Below are 21,036 nucleotides of genomic sequence, written 5' to 3'. Positions count from 1 at the left end.
TATAACACAGCCATTTGTAGTTTGATAATGAAATACCTAGTATAGCACAGCCATTTGTAGTTTGATAATGAAATACCTAGTATAGCACAGCCCTTTGTTGTTCGATAATGAAATACCTAGTATAGCACAGCCATTTGTAGTTTGATAATGAAATACCTAGTATAACACAACCATTGGTAGTTTAATAACGAGATACCTAGTATTACACAGCTATTTGTAGTTTGATAACGAGATACCTAGTATAACACAGCCATTTGTAGTTTGATAATGAAATACCTAGTATAACACAGCTATTTGTAGTTTGATAACGAGATACCTAGTATAGCACAACCATTGGTAGTTTAATAACGAGATAACCAGTATAACACAGCCATTTGTAGTTTGATAATGAGATACCTAGTATAAAACAGCCATTTGTAGTTTGATAATGAGATACCTAGTATAACACAGCCATTTGTAGTTTGATAATGAAATACCTAGTATAACACAGCCATTTGTAGTTTGATAATGAGATACCTAGTATAAAACAGCCATTTGTAGTTTGATAATGAAATACCTAGTATAACACACCCATTTGTAGTTTGATGATGAAATACCTAGTATAACACAGCCATTTGTAGTTTGATAATGAGATACCTAGTATAACACAGCCCTTTGTAGTTCGATAATGAAATACCTAGTATAACACACCCATTTGTAGTTTGATAATGAAATACCTAGTATAACACAGCCATTTGTAGTTTGATAGTGAGATACCTAGTATAACACAGCCATTTGTAGTTTGATAATGAAATACCTAGTATAGCACAGCCATTTGTAGTTTGATAATGAAATACCTAGTATAGCACAGCCCTTTGTAGTTCGATAATGAAATACCTAGTATAGCACAGCCATTTGTAGTTTGATAATGAAATACCTAGTATAACACAACCATTGGTAGTTTAATAACGAGATACCTAGTATTACACAGCTATTTGTAGTTTGATAACGAGATACCTAGTATAACACAGCCATTTGTAGTTTGATAATGAAATACCTAGTATAACACAGCTATTTGTAGTTTGATAACGAGATACCTAGTATAGCACAACCATTGGTAGTTTAATAACGAGATACCTAGTATAGCACAACCATTGGTAGTTTAATAACGAGATACCTAGTATAACACAGCCATTTGTAGTTTGATAGTGAGATACCTAGTATAACACAGCCATTTGTAGTTTGATAGTGAGATACCTAGTATAACACAGCCATTTGTAGTTTGATAGTGAGATACCTAGTATAGCACAACCATTGGTAGTTTAATAACGAGATAACCAGTATAACACAACCATTGGTAGTTTAATAACGAGATACCTAGTATAGCACAACCATTGGTAGTTTAATAACGAGATACCTAGTATAACACAGCCATTTGTAGTTTGATAGTGAGATACCTAGTATAACACAGCCATTTGTAGTTTGATAATGAGATACCTAGTATAACACAGCCATTTGTAGTTTGATAATGAGATACCTAGTATAACACAGCCATTTGTAGTTTAATAACGAGATACATACTGTAGTATAGCACGGATTGTACACATATTACAAATGTCGAGTACAACGACGATTTGGTGCCGTAGATCGTGAGTTCGATTTATCATATGCACTATTTGTTGGTGATCCGAAGAGAAAGATTTGAATTTCCTGTAGTAGTTGTACTCGATGAATATTTGTAAAATTTGTACTAGTCGCATCTATGTATGTAAATAAGTTGCGATCCTGGTATTCATATCATCTAATAGACGACTTCCACTATGACCATGTACCTACGTCATTGAAACGTTTTTTTTTTTTTTAAAGCAGTGGTAACTGGCTAGGCGATTGGGTGCCGTAGAGCGTGAGTTCGAGGCCCGGTTAGGGCACGAGTAATAAAGTTGCTTCCTTCGTCAATTGTGTTACTATTGATATAAATATATTTTGTTAACAAATTGTTATGTTTCACAATAGAGATGTACCAAGAAAGATAACCCAATTTACTATGATTCACTAAAGTACATGTACATTTGTAGATAGTGTCAGGAAAGATAACTCGTGCAAATGTGTGTGATTTAAGATGGAATTAGGCTAACATCAGGTATACGTATGTACATTATTTATTTGTATGACACATATAACAAAATAATCATAATTAAACCTTAATTTCCAGGAGATCTGTACATGTAACGTTTATGATAGCTGTAGACAGGGTAGATATGCTACACCGCCCACAAAGTAGGACCAAGCGTACATACCAAATATAGAATTCGAACCACAATAGTTTTTGGTGATAAAATAATAATAAAAAAACCTTTTGGAGGTTGGTAATAATTTTTGGTAGTGTATTTTATTACCATACACAACAGCTTGTTGTTGTTTTAAATATATGATAACTACTCCTTGTCGGAGATGTAACACCCCTACTATTTGATAATATGATTAGATATTAAAACTATTGCGGGGTTTTTGTTTGTGTCTTTTGCTTCTTTTTTATACTTCCATTCCTTGCAAGGTGTGTGACATTATTGGTCATCATACAAAAACTTGGTCACACACACTGACACAGGATATAATTCAATTACAAGCACACAATAACATAATTGAATTTAGAAATACAGCAGAACAATTGTTTTACTTTAGTATTACCTTTGTATCTCCTCTGGGGCCGCGGTGGCCGAGTGGTTAAGGTGTCCCGACACTTTATCACTAGCCCTCCACCTCTGAGTTGCGAGTTCGAAACCTACGTGGGGCAGTTGCCAGGTACTGACTGTAGGTCGGTGGTTTTTCTCCGGGTACTCCGGCTTTCCTCCACCTCCAAAACCTGACACGTCCTTAAATGACCCTGGCTGTTAATAGGACGTTAAAAAAAAGAAAAGTATCTGCTCTACTTCTACAAATACATTTACTCCAGCTGAGTATTGCCTGTAACAGGTATTTTAGTAAGTTACTGGTTGTTACCGCCTACATAACTCAGCCTATTGCTAGGTTCTGTCTCACCAACTAAAATCAGAAAGGTGGCGTTAATACGTGTATATTTACATTCTGTGTTGCATTTGTCTATATGTCGTTAGTAAACCAAATTGTATTCATGAGACTGTATACTACAATTTACAGTGATTCGGTCAGTGTAGGAATACAGCTCCAGGTGTTGTAGTACTTGTAGGTTAAACAATGGCCGCCAGTTACTTTCGGCCTAGAGAGCTTTGGAATGCTAGTATTTATTTACAGAAGCCACAACGAAAAATAAAGCAACGTCACAAGTTATGAGAGTAAAATTTTATAAGTGAAAAAAATGTAGTCAACACGAAATTACAATAAGCGCCATTCTTGATCTAGACTATACGAAATTACCAAATTGTCAATGTCATACCCACAGGGGCTCGTTTTTGAATTTTCAGAAATGCAAGACACGACAACATTAAAAGTCAAGTATTTATAAAAAAAAATCCTGTAAAAAAAATTGGGAGTATCGACATAGGCCTAGTTTCCGGTTGTGTATATTAGTTTTGTGGTTATTCACTGATGTCAAAGGCCTACCTTAAAAATCGAGCCCCGTGAAGTTGAAAATCACAAGTTTTTTTTATATAAATACTGGTCTTTTAATGTTGTCGTGTCTTTGAAAATTCGGAAACGAGCCCCTGTGAATGTGACGACATTGACAATTTGATAATTCCTAGATCAATAACGGCGCTTATAGTTATGTTGTGTTGACTACATTTTGTTATAATTATAAAATATTACTCCCATAACTTGTGAAGTTGCTTTATCTTTTGTTGTGGATTATAAATGCTAGGCGTTAGAAAGCTCTCCAGGCCGAAAGTAACTGGCGGCCATTGTTTTGACCTGCAACAACTGTACTCCTACTCTGACCGAATCACTGTAAATTGTAGTATGCAGTCTCATGAATACAATTTGGTTTACTAACGACATATAGGCAAATGCAATACAGAATGTAAATATATAAACGCACACAGTTTCATAAAATGGTTCATAATATTGTTCCTCCTTACTTAAAAGACATCCTTCCAAATTGCAATTCCGATGTACATACTAATGCTACTAGAGACGGGGAAATCTTTCGTCCATTACTTTGTCATACTTCATTCCCTCCGTCTTAAACTACCGGAACTCCGTCCTCCGATGTTAAAGCGAGTTCGTCATTACGAAAAGTAAAAAAGGACTTACACTGTACATGGCCCATGCAAAACAGTTCCAATATAGTTCTCCTCTTGAAGTAGACATGGTCAGATCCTCCTTGCAAGACTCAGAATGGAATGCAACTCCTTGAATAGTTACCTCTACACGAAAGGCTTACCATTTCTTCTTTAATTGTAACAAGTATGTAGATCAGAGAGTAAAATGGTATCGCGAGTTAAATGAGTTAATCCCATTTAGACCTGCAACTAATATTACATGGACTTCATGCTTTTGAATGTCTGCACACTCAGCAATATATTCGTGATACAAACAGATTTTGATTTCTGTATCTCCCTCAGCACTATTATTCTCCCTCTATTACTCCCTCCCTACAGCTCTCTTTCTCTTCCTTTAGTCAAATATGTCCCTTCAATGATATATATATATAACTATCGCCAGCGTCTTTGATTTTTCGCTATTCATATTGCATTTGCGAAACTGATATATCAGAAGGAAAGGAAAGACAACGATGAAAGCAAAACATGGCATGAGATATGATGAACATTGAACAGTGAACAGCTGAAAGTATGAAATAGTGTAATGTCAACAAATGTAAGCTGAGTCGATAAAGATAACTCATTCTGTCTAAAAATAATATTCTAAAACTTTCTTCTTAAAAATGTTCTAATTATTCTTCAAAAATAGTAAATCAGATTGTAAATGAAGGAGACTTCTCAATTCTCTTCCTCCGTTTCCCTCAAATTATCACCCTATCTCTACTCACATTTTCATAAATAAAATCACTTTATGTAGATTCTAATGTCATCTTGTGTAAATATTTGTTTTGTATACTGTTTTTGGGAAAGGGCTTTATATAGGTTGGAAAAATTGTGCCCGATCCCTTTGTAAATTTATGATACAATAAAATATGTTTAAACTAAAAAACACGAAAAACTTGATTGATAGTCCTCTCTGCTCACGCGGATTATCGAATTAAACAAACTTTCACTATCTTTTACAATACCCACTCGACTTACTTTAGTCAAATAACTCATTATAACCTTACTGAAAGAATGATACTATTTACAGATGTTGACCTCTCTACCAAAGAAAATAGTGAACTAGTCAGATGTGTTCAAAAATTTACCATAGCTACCAAAGGTTTACAATAGCTACCAAACGTTTACCATAGCTACCAAAGGTTTACCATAGCTACCAAACGTTTACCATAGCTACCAAAGGTTTACCATAGCTACCAAACATTTACCATAGCTACCGAACGTTTACCATAGCTACCAAACGTTAACCATAGCTACCGAACGTTTCTGATTTCATATTTAATACTAACATAACTTTGACATTAAATCACTTCAGTTATCGAAGTACCTACCCATATAATAAACCTTATCTCGTATTTCATCAGTTTGGAGACAATCATAATCATGAAAGCTTTGCCTAAGTTTAAAATCATCTATAACCAATTAATCTTGTAAGCTCACCACATACTCAGTTGTCCCCTATTTCCTGCACAAACAGTAGAAGAATCAAGCTTATACTCGGATACCTGTAATATTTTTGCCGTTCATTTTATACACAATCATGTTAAGTTATATGTAGGTAAAGTGTATCGGTATGTCTATGTATGACATATGTATTGCATGTCTTGTATGAAATATTTAAATTTTAATCATAAATATATCACCTTGCGTATCAAAATTTGTAAAATTGTTAAGTATAAATAATGTGAGGGAACTGAATGATATTGGAAATATTTTTATTTAGTCTTGAAGAAAAGAAAAACACGCTTTGGCTAAAAGAACATTCTTTCAATCCATTCATTACAATTTTAAGGTTAGTACTTCAGGTATTGTTTTGAATGTAAATAAAAACATGTCTTCTCTGAAAATGAATTATACTTATACTTATGTCCATCTATATGCCTGTCTGTTTGTAATAAACAAATACTATTGCTGTTGTTGCACAACAGATATATTGATTCAATTTACTATTAAGTGTTAGGTTGACTTAACATTTTGTAAACTTGAATTTAACTGAAGTTAAACTTTCCTCTACTGCTATGTCTATGATATTATAAAAAGTATATGTTGCTAGTTGTGTTATCATACAATCACTCTCCAAATATGTATGGTTGTATGTAACATGTATGTATTGTATCATGTCAACTATGGGCCGTAAGGTCTTCGGATTAAATTGGATTGAAATCCAAGGTGACCGCCATCTTGAAAAAAAACTACACATTTAAAACTTATTTAGTTCCATTGATTCAATCAAACTGGAAATAGATAAACCGATTAATATTTTGTATGACGAAACAGGACTTGAAACATCAGCTAACCATAGAAAAAAGAGGAAACTACAACTGTTGTATAAGATGCATAATACATTAACTCCTGATTATCTAAATACCCCTTTACCACCTTTAATTGGAGAAAATATCAACTATGCTCTACGTAACAAGTATGACTATAGAATTCCGCGATTCAGGCTCTCTCTTACTTACTCGTCTTTTATACCGTCTACCATTCATTGTTGGAATAATTTAGATAATTCAGTTCGGCCCTTGCCGTCTTTGCATTCGTTTAAATTATCATTATCGAAAAATGTCCAGTCACGTCCTCCAGTGCATTTTAAATTTGGAAATCACAAACTTAATATATTGCATACCAAACTAAGACACCAATGTAGTTCCCTTAATTATGGTCTTTTTAGAGTAAACCTTGTAGAAAGCACAGCTTGTATTTGTGGACATCCTTGTGAGAATGCCTTTCACTTTTTTTACGGAATGTCACCGTTTTACTAACGAAATGCATATTTTGTTGCAAAACCTAAATAATCTTAATGTTACAATACGTTTAGAAGTTATGTTAAATGGAAACTCACAACTTTCATTGACCTTAATAGAAATATCTTTAGATATGTGCAATGTTTTATCAAATCCAGTAATAGGTTTTGAATTTTGTAATTGGATCAGTTTATTTGGTAAACCGTATATCATATTATTTTTGTCATCATCCATGTAAATGTAACTATGCCTTGTAATACACTGTATACATGTTGGGAGAAGGCGTTGATAAGTTATTGTACCTTGTGCCTAATCACATGTCTATGTTTTGACAATAAATATGTTTAAATTAAATTAATAGATAAAGCCATTTTAAACTTCCCCCCCATGCAGTTCTACTGATGTCATTGAGCTGGAAATAGTTGGGGATGTTAAATGTTAAGGAAGGGAAGTCAACAGTGCTGTGATTTTTCGGCTTCGTAAAAACTTTGACATAGCAGCAACGGCGGCCATTTTGTAACATGATTGCACAATCATGGTTACTCATGAATAACACCTATTTCAAACTTCTTATCAAGCTCCACAAATGGGATTTAGCTAAAACTTGTGCAGTGTTGCTATTTTGGCGTTGCTAAGTAATACACAGTCCACTATACTACTACTGATTATGTATACTATAAATGATCGTTAAGGCCCATGGGCCTCTTGTTTATAGAATGTGTGCCGATAGACATTTTTCTGTTAATTTTGAATTTGATCCTTGTCTACAAATTTGACCTGTCTTGATCTATAAATAAAAACTTTCATTTGGTAATAATGTAAAAAAAACTGTAGTGATTGAGGTAGAGATTCTCATAACTATAACCCCCTCAATTGCTAATTATGTTGTAAATAACGGCAGAACAGCTATCTCATATAAATTAAGTCTTTCTGATAAAATAGTAAAATACATCTTTATGTATAATGTATGATTGTGAAAGCTGTGGGTTTAAAAACAATATACAGAACGCTTCCTTTAGTTTGGTGTTATTTCGGGGATCAGGAATCTACCTGGTTTATGGAGAACTGGACATACACTCCATTTTAATTAACAATAAATTGTTAAATACAGCTTGTATAATGTGTAATATGTTATGCCATGTTTTCATCAATGAAAACAGTAGTCACATATTTCAGGTTCATACGAAATATTTGAATGTACATCTGGATTGATGCATATGGTAAGAATTCGGGAAAATTTGAATCGACAATATCTAATAATCAATTATTGTAAAAGTTCTTCGATATATAATTAAAATGTGCAAGCTCAGAACAAAAAATAATAATTCATATTGGGAACTGGAGGGGATGTGTCCGGAAGTACATGTACTGCGATTCAATATTATAGATGTATAGTATATCCAAACAAATATCAATATCAACATTTTCAGGCAAACCTGCACGCTTATTAAAGTTTTGTTTTTAAGAAATGTCTCATCATTTCTCTACATTGTATTTTCTCGGCGACTCTGTTTTTGTCACGAGAATCAATGAAGTTGAAAAGTTGAATGGGCCGGTGCTGTAAAGAAGACCCAAATCATTTGTTGTTGTTGTTTAAGCCTATACTGGCTGTTCATCCTGGATTAAAAAAAAAAAAAAATCCATGTATATGATATTTTCAATTGAACATTCCCGGAATCTGATTTTTGTGTTTTATAACTAGAATGTCATGGTCAAGGTCAGAACAAGATCACATGACTGTTTTTACGGCCTAGAAGCTTCGTCGTTTTGAGTGTCGCTTCGGTTAAGACAGACGTATTTTATAAATTTTGAAAGGGTTGGACAGATTCTGAAACATGGCGTCCATGAGAGGATCAGCTAGACTCTTCAAAACTCTTCGCCCAGCATTCTCACAAGGTATGTAGGCCTGTTGAGGTGACACAGCGTCGAGTCCGTGTCCTACATACAGGCGTATACACGGGCAGGCAGCCATTGCCTACACATGTGTATGCGATGGAAGCCGGCTGTCGGTTTTCTGTGTCATTGTGATTATTTGAGTATTTATGGCAGCATTTACAACCTAGATACACATTTACATAAAGCTAGCTCTAGTTTATAGACTGTAGAATAAGCTGTCGTTTTCTATGATAATATAAAAATAGCATTCATGGTTGAACAGGAATCTTTAGATGAACTCTGACCCCGTTAATAGAAATCCTGATAAACAAGTCGCTATGTATACAGTGTATGTGTGCTTTTATTACGTAGACAGACTTCACATTGTTCGTCTGTTTGACTAACAGTGTAAGTCAGTGCACATTTTGAAAATGTCAATATCCCTTATGATAAACTGTCTGTGATATAATTTGACTTGTGTAATTATGTAACTCGTCCATGAACTGCTAAATGCAGTAAAGGGGACGTACCTGAATCTAACGGGTATGCGTACAGTATTATAGAATAGAATACACAAGATCACAATCCAGTGGAGGCTTTTAATTCCTAAATTGAGTGGGTGTAACAACCCTTATTCAAATATACTATACGTCGTCTGTCTCTACATGTATAAACTGATAAATGCTTAATCATACCGGATCCCGAGACTGCACACGTGTAGATACTAGATGTACATGTTAACTGTATCTCGTGTATTGTACGGTATGTGTGTGTCAGTTTATTAACGAAGAAAAAGTTCATGTTCTTTATTACTTTAAACCATTTGGTTTATCAGTACCGTGCATATATATATACAGTGCAAACAAAAAAACGACACAAACTATAAACAGACACAACACTCTAGAGCATATACTGTACGTATAGTGTAGAGAGACATCTCGCATTGCAATTACCTACAATTACATTTATCTAATATTCTCACATCAGGAATTCATTTATCTTTTATTCTGTTATATACAATTTATCATTCTCACAGTGCATACATGTATATCTATTACATACATCAGAAAGAAACCGTTCTATGTTATCTAGTAGGGTCATGAACCGGATGATAACACTCACAAATCTAATGAAACATGTGATCGTTTTTCATGCCAAGTGTGGAGTGATAGATCTGTGCCAGAGATCTAGAGGGGGGCATTATTAGATATAGACAGGGACGAACATTGATGTAAGAGGTCGTCCTGGGGGTCGTGGGTAAGGGAAGGGTCGTTGGTGAGGGAGGGGTCGTTATGGGGACCTGAGAGGGGTCGTTTGGGTGGGAGGGGTCGTTGTGGAGATATGAGAAAGGTAGTTGTTGGGATGTGGAAGGGGTCATTTGGGAGGGAGGGGTCGTTGTGGAGATATGCTAAGTGTAATATCGACAGTCGGAAAACTAAATGAATTCGGTAATTTTCGTCGTAAATTGAATCAGACGTTCGAGTAGTATCCGGTTACTAAAAGACTAACAGTGAATAGACGGTATGTTTGGTCTATTCCGGATTGAATAATAGAGATAGAATAAACAGTCACTGAAAGTACCAACCCCTGTAGTCTCATCGGCGACCGGTCAACTGTAACTGTAAAGGTACGCATGCGGAACGTCCAGTTGTCATATGATTCTTACCTGTTATTTCTCTTAAGTATGTGATGTACATGTGTGTATGTAGACAGGTATGGAGGTCAAATTATAGAACGAATATGTTATGAAACAGTCGTATGCACGAGGTTAACCTCGATAGCAGTCGGAATGTGATGGTGCTCACGCGCCCGTGAAATCTAAACTTAATACGGCGATTGCCTGACAGTTCAGTTAAGACTTACTTCTCAGGGTCTTACCCGAATTTCATCTGTGTTTATCCTTACTGATCCACTTCATGAAAATGTCTAAAGAACAAAAGCTCATAATCAAATATAAAGCAATATAACTACAAGAATCATGTAGCCAACACGAAGTTTCACAATAATAATCCAATTCAACAGAACTACCAGACTTGCAGGGCATTGTTATTAGAAATGAAATAAGTAAATATGTCATTATCTGATATACTTAAAAAACAAGATCATTAGAAAAAAATATGAAATATAGTACGTCCGAATAGATCGGCAACGATCTCGTGGATGACGAGCACAGGTAAAAGATACGTACAGGTAAGTTCAGAACTACACACCGAGACATATCAATCCAGCCGATTAAAATATAACGAGTTATTAGACATTGTGATGGACAGATCACTGGGTCAGGAGAGAAAATCACCGAACGTTAGACATTGTAATGGACATATGTCTGGGTGGGGAGAGAAAAACACCGAACGTTAGACATTGCGATGGACAGATGTCTGGATGGGGAGAGAAAAACACCGAACGGTAGACATTGTGATGGACAGATGTCTGGATGCGGAGAGAAAAACACCGAACGGTAGACATTGTGATGGACAGATGACTGAATGGGAAGAGAAAAACAACGAATGTTAGACATTGTGACGGACAGATGACTGAATGGGGAGAGAAAAACACCGAACGGTAGACATTGTAATGGACAGATGACTGAATGGGGAGAGAAAAACACCGAACGGTAGACATTGTGACGGACATATGTCTGGGTGGGGAGAGAAAAACACCGAACGGTAGACATTGTGATGGACAGATGACTGAATGGGAAGAGAAAAACAACGAATGTTAGACATTGTGACGGACAGATGCCTGGGCGGGGAGAGAAAAACACCGAGCGTTAGACATGTGATGGACATATGTCTGGGTGGGGAGAGAAAAGCACCAAAAGTTAAGGACATTGTGATGGACAGATGACTGGGTTGGGGAGAGAAACACACCGAACGGTAGACATTGTGATGTACAAATGTCTAGGTGGGGAGAGAAAAGCACCAACAGTTAAGGACATTGTAATGGACAGATGTCTGGGTGGGGAGAGAAAAAACACCGAATGTTAGACATTGTGATGGACAGATGTCTGGGTGGGGAGAGAAAAACACCGAGCGTTAGACATGTGATGGACAGATGTCTGGGTGGGGAGAGAAAAAACACCAAAAGGTAAGGACATTGTGACGGACAGATGACTGGGTGGGGGAGAGAAAAACACCGAACGTTAGACATTGTGATGTACGAATGTCAGGATGGGGAGAGAAAAGCACCAACAGTTAAGGACATTGTGATGGACAGATGTCTGAGTGGGGAGAGAAAAACACCGAACGTTAGACATTGTGATGGACATATATCTGGTTGGGGAGAGAAAAAAACACCAAAAGTTAAGGACATTGTGATGGACAGATGACTGGGTTGGGGAGAGAAAAATACCGAACGTTAGACATTGTGATGGACAGATATCTGGGTTGGGAGAGAAAAGCACCAACAGTTAAGGACATTGTGATGGACAGATGTCTAGGTGGGAAGAGAAAAACACCAAAAGTTAAGGACATTGTGATGGACAGATGTCTGGATGCGGAGAGAAAAGCACCAACAGTTAAGGATATTGTGATGGACATATGACTAGGTGGGGAGAGAAAAACACTGAGCGTTAGATATGTGATGGACAGATGACTGGATGGGGAGAGAAAAACACCGAACGGTAGACATTGTGACGGACTGATGACTGGATGCGGAGAGAAAAGCACCAACAGTTAAGGATATTGTGATGGACATATGACTAGGTGGGGAGAGAAAAACACTGAGCGTTAGATATGTGATGGACAGATGACTGGATGGGGAGAGAAAAACACCGAACGGTAGACATTGTGATGGACAGATGTCTGGATGCGGAGAGAAACATACCTAACGTTAGACATTGTGATGGACAGATGTCTAGGTGGGGAGAGAAAAAACACCAAAAGTTAAGGACATTATGATGGACAGATGACTGGGTGGGGAGAGAAAAACACCGAACGTTAGACATTGTGATGGACAGATGTTTGGATAAGGAGAGAAAAACTCCGAACGTTAGACATTGTGATGGACAGATGTCTGGATGGGGAGAGAAAAACACCAAGCGTTAGACATTGTGATGGACAGATGTTTGGATGGGGAGAGAGAACAAGGAATGCTCCGACATTGTTTGATGACATATGTTTTGGTGCTGATCAATCTGAAATGACGACTACCTTATATAACATATAAATGATATATTGCCATAGTATCCCATAGTATAAAGTTGTTGTTCTATTCCTTCCGTATAGCAGTCTGTCTGGGTGGCACTTATTGGGTATATGGGAATGACACTGGAGTATTTACCGCACCATTTGACGTTTGTTTGCAAGATACATATGTACCATATCAAGACAGTTTTAACAGTCGCTAACGGGACCGGAACACGGTCAATCTGAACTTCTCGGATGTGATAAGTGTAGGAACAAGCAATCCATACATTTTATTCGCCGGAAGAGATTAACTTCAAATGGCGCGGAGGTAAAAGCACAATTGGTGTTATTAATTAATAGTAATACTGATTTTCAAAACAAAAATATTCCAAACATTAAGTCTTCTATATGAGGTAAACGATCCCTTGTCAGTATTATCACCGACTACAGAAAATTATGTTGTTTTGAAAAAAAACAACTGTTCCCTAGTTACAAAATGGAAGCTTCCATATCCCATGGTCATGTGGCGGGAAGTGTCGATTATCACACTGTTTTTACAGTGGTTTTCGGGAGTGTTTTACGGCTCACAGCTGATAAGATAGAAAGGGCACCGATCAGCAAACTCAAATCAGCTTGTAATTAACAGAACAGAAAATGGCATATTCACGGTGCAATTTTGTTTATCTATTTGTCAGATAATTTTCTCAAACAGACTCGATTGCGCATGTTTCAGACTGTTAGTGTCTTCGTATAGAAATTAGAATAAGATAGTTGAGAACCTAAAACGGTAGACGTGGGTTTGGATTTATCCAACACGAAAACAAATAGAGTAAGGTTTTATAGGTTTCTTCCAACGTTTACTCTTTGATCTGAATCTGTAGTTGTTAGATTATTGCAATGAGGAGTTTTCATTTTCGAGTGGGATGACTGATTAGTTAGCCCGTTTAACGATCATGAATACATTTAGGCTGTATGTTTGAAGTTCATCGGGACAGAAATATTATGTTTTGTTTTCTCTGTGTTGTTTATATTGAAAACGTCTTTGTTGACTTAACACCAGATAACACCACATATTATTATTTAATCCTACATGTTGTAACGTTAATAAACTGCATTATTTTAAGATAACTTTATTTCACTCCAGGTCAGCGTCGTCTGGCGAGTACCGGAAGTGGAGCAGGCGCAAAGTCATGGCGCCCTCTGGTTCTCGGCGCAATGACGGCGGGAGCTGGTGCTTTCGGAGTGTACAAGTATGCTGAAAGTAAGAGGAGTGTGATGAAGGACCTCCAGTCCATCGCGCCCCAGCCAGTACACGCTGCCAGCCTTCCAGAGGCTCAGCCATCGGTATATATATTCCTGTAGTATGAAATTATTTTCCAAAGGTTCACAAGTGTACAATTGTAAATTGTTTATTGTATTTGTGGCTTACGATTCTGTATAACGGTAATGTCACTTTAAGTTGTGCATTCTCAAAAAGGAGTTTAGTATTTTTCTATTGTTGAACATCGTACAATGCAACATCTATTTCTTCTGCATGAATATATATCTAGCAGTTTATTTGAAATCAACTTAAACCTTTGGATTTACAGACGTGTATTACATTTCTAATACTGGACAAAGTAAAATGTATCAGTGCTGATGTTTTTTTCTTATCTGTTAATTTTCAGTTTCTGTTAGTTTGAGACTCTCTTTGCATACATTTTGATGGTATACATGTAGTTACCTTGACCTCATTTAATTGAATGTTGTACAACAGGTATGGTCTGGAGGAAAGAACAACGCCATGTACCTGTGGATTCACCTCAAACCTAATGCAAGCACCAAAGAAGTGGCCAAGGTCGCTGCCAAGTTACAGAAGTTTGTAGACCAAGTGGTTGACCCTAAAACCAAGGATGAAGATGATGAACTTCTGGCCGGTGTTGGATTCGGACCCAACTTTTACAAACAAGTAATATTACTAGTGTCACAATCTTATAGTAATATTTTAAGAGTCTAAATATTGGTGGTATTTGAAAATAATCACATCTTGGCATGAAGCCATGTCTTATGATTGTATGAATTGGCATTTACATGTATATCATGATATGCATGTATTGTCTTTTTGTGTCACCCGCTGTGGCATGCTTGGTTGGTGTCATTTAATGTTTAAGGTTTGAACAGAAATACAGTTCTACATTGGTAACTGGCGGCCGCCGCCGACTTAGTTTAAATTTGAATTGTATGGACTAGTAAGAAATTACATGCTATCTGGAAGTTAGCTTTCTTGATATCCCCACATGAGTTAAATGAGTGACACCGCACCCTTTCTTTTGTAAAGGTATGTTTAATACCAACATTTGGAGATGTTTTCCAAGATAGCAACACATTTATATATCCATAAAGCACACACTTACATAGTTAAAGTCATCAAATAAAGGATGTATGGAATGTTTCAGGCCGGAGGAAATGTTAAACAAGACTTCACATTCGCCCACAGGAAGGGTTCCTTGGGAGACATGCCTAGCTCAGGTAGGCAAACAGTTGTATTACAGATAACAGAAACGATTTGTGACGAATATGACGGGATAGACACTTATAATTCTGTCTGAACACCAGTCATTTCTAATTTGTGCTCAAAGCTGTTTCTGCAATTGTTTGATGGTTTTGCATAGCTTAGACATACTTGTTGAATTTGCACAGATCCTAACATCCTGGTCCTATTTGTGATCACTATATAATATCTCACCTAACCTATAACTCCCGACCCCATGGTTTTTGATAATGATAACAATCAAACCCTTTTCTAGATCTTGGCTTTTTCGCAAAGCAAATTATCAGATACAATCAATTTATGTCGATAAATAATTTGTTTCAACGCAGAACAACAGGTAGCCTTTCAGCAGTAAGGGATGGTTAACACTTTTTATTTGGAGGTAACTTGTCGAGAACGTAGCCCTTGGTTAGAGCGAAAAAGGCTATCTTCATTTCTAATGTAAAGGTACATGTACCATGATTGTGATAATGTATCAATATACACGTAGAAGCAAGTGGGTAATAGTCATTTGATGTAAGTGTAAGACCACCAGAGTATCCCTGTATTGCCAGAGGTCCCTTGTTGGTGTGTGAATACAGTCTGTTCTCGATGGTGGCATATCTCCCCTTCTCATTAAGGTGGTGACTTGTTCTTCCACGCCAAATGCAACACACAAAGCAAGCTTTTTGAGCTAGCTCACCTGCTGATGAGGAACATGCCCGCCGGAAGCGTTGACCAGGCCGAAGATATCTACAGTTTCGTTTACAAGAACGGCCGTGACCTGTCCGGCTTCATCGACGGTAAGAGAAAAGGTTTTACGATCGACTCGACTACAGAGTTATTGAAGTAACCGTAGGCTTAATTGTCAGTATTAACCGATGTACAGGTAGTTATCTCGAAATTTTAGTTTCAAAAGAATCATTAACAGTAAGGTGTCGTCCAAATTCGATCGAATAATGGAGACATGTTCATGTATTTCTTTATATTGCGAGTGTTGCGAATATTTCTCAACATTTCGGGATGAGATAGATGAATGTTTAACCTGATGCTTTCTTGAGTGTTGGGAATCTAGAATATCTTCGAGGTGATTTTCACATCAACTTCAGATAGATGAATGTTAAACTTGACTTCTCCGAGAGTTCGGAATCCGAAATCTCTAGAAAGTGATTTCACATCCACTTTAGAAAGGTGAATGTTTAACCTGACTTCACCGAGAGTTCGGAATCCAGAATCTCTCTGGAAAGTGATTGTTTAACCTGACTCCACCGACAGTTTGAAATCCAAAATATCTGACAGTTTGGAATCCTAAATCTCTCGAAAGTGATTCCACATCCACTTTAGAAAGGTGAATGTTTAACCTGACTTCAAGGAGAGTTGAGAATCCAGAATCTCTCGAATGTGATTTTACACCAACTTCAAAATAGGCGAATGTTTAACCAGACTCCGCCTAGAGTTCGGAATACAAAATCTCTTGAAGGTGATTTCACACCAATTTCCCCCAAGTTCCCATCGCGATGCCCCTCAGTAAAATGAATGTTGCCTTTCAAAGAAGTGCATCAAATTTGCATGCGGATAGCATTACGCAAAAGAACGGAGGTCAGTGGTAATTTACACGTGTAAATGTTCTTTTTCCGATTTCTTTCTCTGATAATGAAACATAATATGTTGGAAAATCGTGGAAATATTCTGGTACCTTTTTGTGTTTTATATGTGTCTATCAATTTATTGACATCATTGATGATTGCCCCCAGTCAGGGCATCAGCACATGTACTAATTGGTAATGCCTTAGGGGTAAAAGAGAACTTAAATACAGCCAAATCGTGAGTCGGTAGATGTATGTACATTATGTAACTATGCTTTCGTCTACTACAGTACTTATTCCATGACGTGGGACAGTTGCCAGGTACTGACCGTATGCCGGTGGTTTTTCTCCGGGTACTCCGGCTTCCTCCACTTCGAAAACCTGGCACGTCCTTAAATGACACTGGCTGTTAATAGGACGTTAAACAAAACAAACAAACAAAAAATCAATGATGTGAAACAGATTTTCAGCCAATTAAAAGATAATTCAAAGTATGACACAGGAATTACAATGGGTGATTGATTGAAATAGAATTATTATTTTGTGACTCTTACCATGTACAGGAACAGAAAACCCGGCTGATGACGAGTCTCGCCAAAACGTGGCGGTGGAACCAAGCACTGGTGGGAGTTACGTGGTAGGTTTTAAGTAGTGTATTGGACTGAATGAAGGGAACGATCCTTGATGTTTTCAGTATCTGTATTGTTTTAGCCATGCATTAACAGATAAACGTACTTCCCGTAGTGTGTCGGTATCATCTTTGATGTAAACAGTAAATAACAACAGTTTATGCAATTGACTGAACTCCAGGAAATCATTCCTGAAGTGTTGCCGAAAATTACATTTAGTGTTGTTTGAAAATTAGTCATTCTTGAATATTTTTATGCATATGAATACCAAGGATAACTCCTTCTAATTTAGAAATATCTCAGCAACCTACATTCATGTCGATATCACTAACACTAACTGTCTTTTCAGATAACACAGAAGTGGATCCATAACTTTAATGTGATCGACAGTGAGAAAGGTACTCTTGTCTTTTTGCTGGGGTCTGCCAACTTCCTTTTTAAAAATTTCTTGAATACTACATTTATTGAACTGTATAGCCATATACTAATTGCTAGTGTTTATTATTGTTCGAATGTATCGTCCATAAGTAGTTTCCTTTGATAAATCTGTATTACAAACGCTACTAAAGTTGATCATTCTAGGCCCCCATCGGTTATAAGATTTATTGCTATAGGGTCCTAAGCGGGTTGAATGAATGAAGGGAAGTAACTCTCGTAGATCGGAATAGAGCAATGCGCACAGAAAGAATCTCGTAACATACAGTTTACCAAGTAAACTTGTAAGTTATGAACGTATCCTTGGTGAAAGCACAAGGCTTTTTTAATCTTCAGACAAGAACATGGAAGCGTGGGTTGGCAGGTCCCGACCAGACAGTATGGAGCTGAGCAGGAAGACCGTCACCTCCCATGTGGCCAGAATGACAGGAGGTAGGTTGTTTCTCTGTATCAGACTTTGGGTATTATAGTCTTCCAAGCTTTCATTCCCCACGTGACCAGAATGACAGGCGGTAGGTTGTTTCTCTGTATCAGACTGTGGGTATTATAGTCTTCCAAGCTATCATTACCACGTGACCAAAATGACGGGAGGTAAGTTGTTACACCGATCAGACTGTCGGTATTCTAGTCTTCCAATCTTTCATTCCCCACGTAGCAAGAATGACAGGCTAGGTTGTTGCACTGTACCAGACTGTTGGTATTCTAGTCGTCCAAGCTATCATTACCACGTGACCAGAATGACAGGTTAGGTTGTTACACTGTATCAGACTGTCGGTATTCTAGTCTTCTAAGCTATCGTTCCCACGTGGCAAGAATGACAGGAAGTAGGTTGTTACACTGTATCAGACTCTGTCTAGTACATGTAGTCTGCAGAATATCACTGGTTTAGTTACTGGTTTTCTTGCAGCATCCATGGTAAAATTTAAAAATAAACAAAAAGCGAATTAGCACTTATAATTATGTTTTACATGCATCAATGCAGTTTTATTTGATATTCAGAATCGATTCGTATCATGATTAAGAACTTCATGATAAGTAATTTTCAGTTGGTGCCCATATCGCTCAAATATGATCACCAATAGGAAAGCATGCTGTAATAATTCAAACCTGCTGCAGCCTGAAACGATTTACTAAAATTATTTGTATGTCACATCTCGTTATTTCGATGTCAGTGGTATCATGGGAAAACTCCGAGGTATCTCAAAGATGTGAGGTATCGAGTACATTTTACTTTGTATTTTTATCCTTCGAAGTAACATTTGTTTTTAGCTAAACCAGGGTTCAGTCTGGACCCAAAAATCATGGGCAATTTTGACAAGTTTTCAGAAAGCGTATGGGTCAAAACATAAGAAATTTGTGAGTTTTGGTGGGCCATTTTGGAAAGTATGGGGCAAAGTTATCCATGAGCTAATCAGGATCTTCGAATTATCGGAGCTGGAGAAAGGGAGGTTGAATTGGCTATACCGGTAGCTGAAAATCAATATATACTATCACTGTCGGCACATGTCAGTTTGGTGGTGTTCTTACCGATATATTCTCATTGCTACCACAGGAAATGCTTATAATCAGAAGAAGAAGTTCGAGATGGTCCGACAGTCGATGCCTTTCGGAACAGTAACAGGCGAGGCCGGTCTCTTTTTCATTGGATATTGTGCGTCTCCAGACAATTTGAATTTCATGATCGATCGCATGGTTGGAGCTGGAGGCGATGGCCACAGTGATGACATCATGAGGCTGACGAAGAACGTGAAAGGGACATACTGGTACTTCCCAGGGGTGGCTGAACTCAACAAGATGGCATAATTAGGGCTTTCTCAATGATATTGGGGGTTTTGTGATCAAGCATTTTTGTTGTAAGAATTGAGATATGTAACGTGGAGAGAAAGATGTGACGATGATGGACTGTTTTGGTTATATAAAAACTGCATTTATATTACACTGCTGTATGATGTGTTATGCATTAAGAAAAGAACATGACAAAAATTACCACTTAAAGTTTCATTGAACAAAATGCGGAGAGCGTCAGTTTATCTGGAACAGCTCAACTTGTAAAACTGAAACTGCCTCTGTGATTTATACTCCAGATGTTTTACTGATCATGTTCCGATTTATGGAAACAAAGCATTTAATACAAACATTCATGTGAGGTAGGTGTGGTATAGCAATCAGATTTCTATATTAATATATATATATATATTGCAAAACATGCATTATGAAAGAAATTGTTTTTTCTTCATGAAACATATAATTATTTGATACAAATTCACAAATTCTTTAATGCAATTAAAGTATTTGGGGAGTAGATTATTTGTGTTTTTTGTTAAAACAATTTTCGCTGATGACTTTTATTCATGTCCCATTATGCACAGGCGTCTGCTTCTGGTTAGTATTTAAAGACAAACATATTATCCCCTACTCCTACTCTATCAACAAGGTGTAACACCCGAGAAACCGGAAGTTGGGGTTGAGATTCGATTCACTTTGAATTTAAGTTCAATCTTATTAAAATAACATCTGCGCACAAACTTTAGTAACATAACTTGGTTTGAAATCCTTAAATATCAATGCATGTTCTTTTGTCGTGTGACAATGATTTAAAGATGAGAACACGGATCAAACGCGATCGTGATAGCCGGCGATTCATCGACTTGAACGAAAGTAGTCTGTTTATTTTAGAGTGGTATACAAGAGACAATCTGATTGGTCGACAGCTCTGTAGACAATACTAACTATGATTGGCATCAATCAATAGCCTACTTCTGTTACACAGTCGATGAATCATCTGATCTTCAAGTGTTACCTTGTTGGTACCGTTAGTAAAATAGGGGCCAATATTTCTTTTCTATAAATACTTACCAGAAGCAGACCCAGAAATATGAACACATGGTACACTATGAAGTTAAAGCTAAATCAA

The 21,036-nt window shown here is 37.0% G+C and overlaps 1 protein-coding gene across 1 annotated transcript; it reads left to right on the top strand.

Moving 5' to 3' along the window:
- The first annotated feature begins 8,685 nt into the window (after positions 1 to 8,685).
- On the top strand, positions 8,686 to 20,429 carry LOC117339333 (dye-decolorizing peroxidase YfeX-like). Its single transcript, XM_033900864.1, has 9 exons — positions 8,686 to 8,857; positions 14,108 to 14,307; positions 14,720 to 14,911; positions 15,399 to 15,471; positions 16,114 to 16,275; positions 17,622 to 17,695; positions 18,037 to 18,085; positions 18,459 to 18,554; positions 19,675 to 20,429. Exons 1-9 carry the CDS (start codon positions 8,797 to 8,799, stop codon positions 19,923 to 19,925), a joined length of 1,158 nt encoding a protein of 385 aa, XP_033756755.1. The 5' UTR covers positions 8,686 to 8,796; the 3' UTR covers positions 19,926 to 20,429.
- Positions 20,430 to 21,036: the final 607 nt, after the last annotated feature.

Source organism: Pecten maximus, chromosome 12 (genome assembly GCF_902652985.1).
Source record: "Pecten maximus chromosome 12, xPecMax1.1, whole genome shotgun sequence".
NCBI classification, from domain to species: domain Eukaryota; kingdom Metazoa; phylum Mollusca; class Bivalvia; order Pectinida; family Pectinidae; genus Pecten; species Pecten maximus.
The sequence above is the reverse complement of the archived record's forward strand: the minus strand, read 5'-3'. Positions and strand labels throughout refer to the sequence as shown.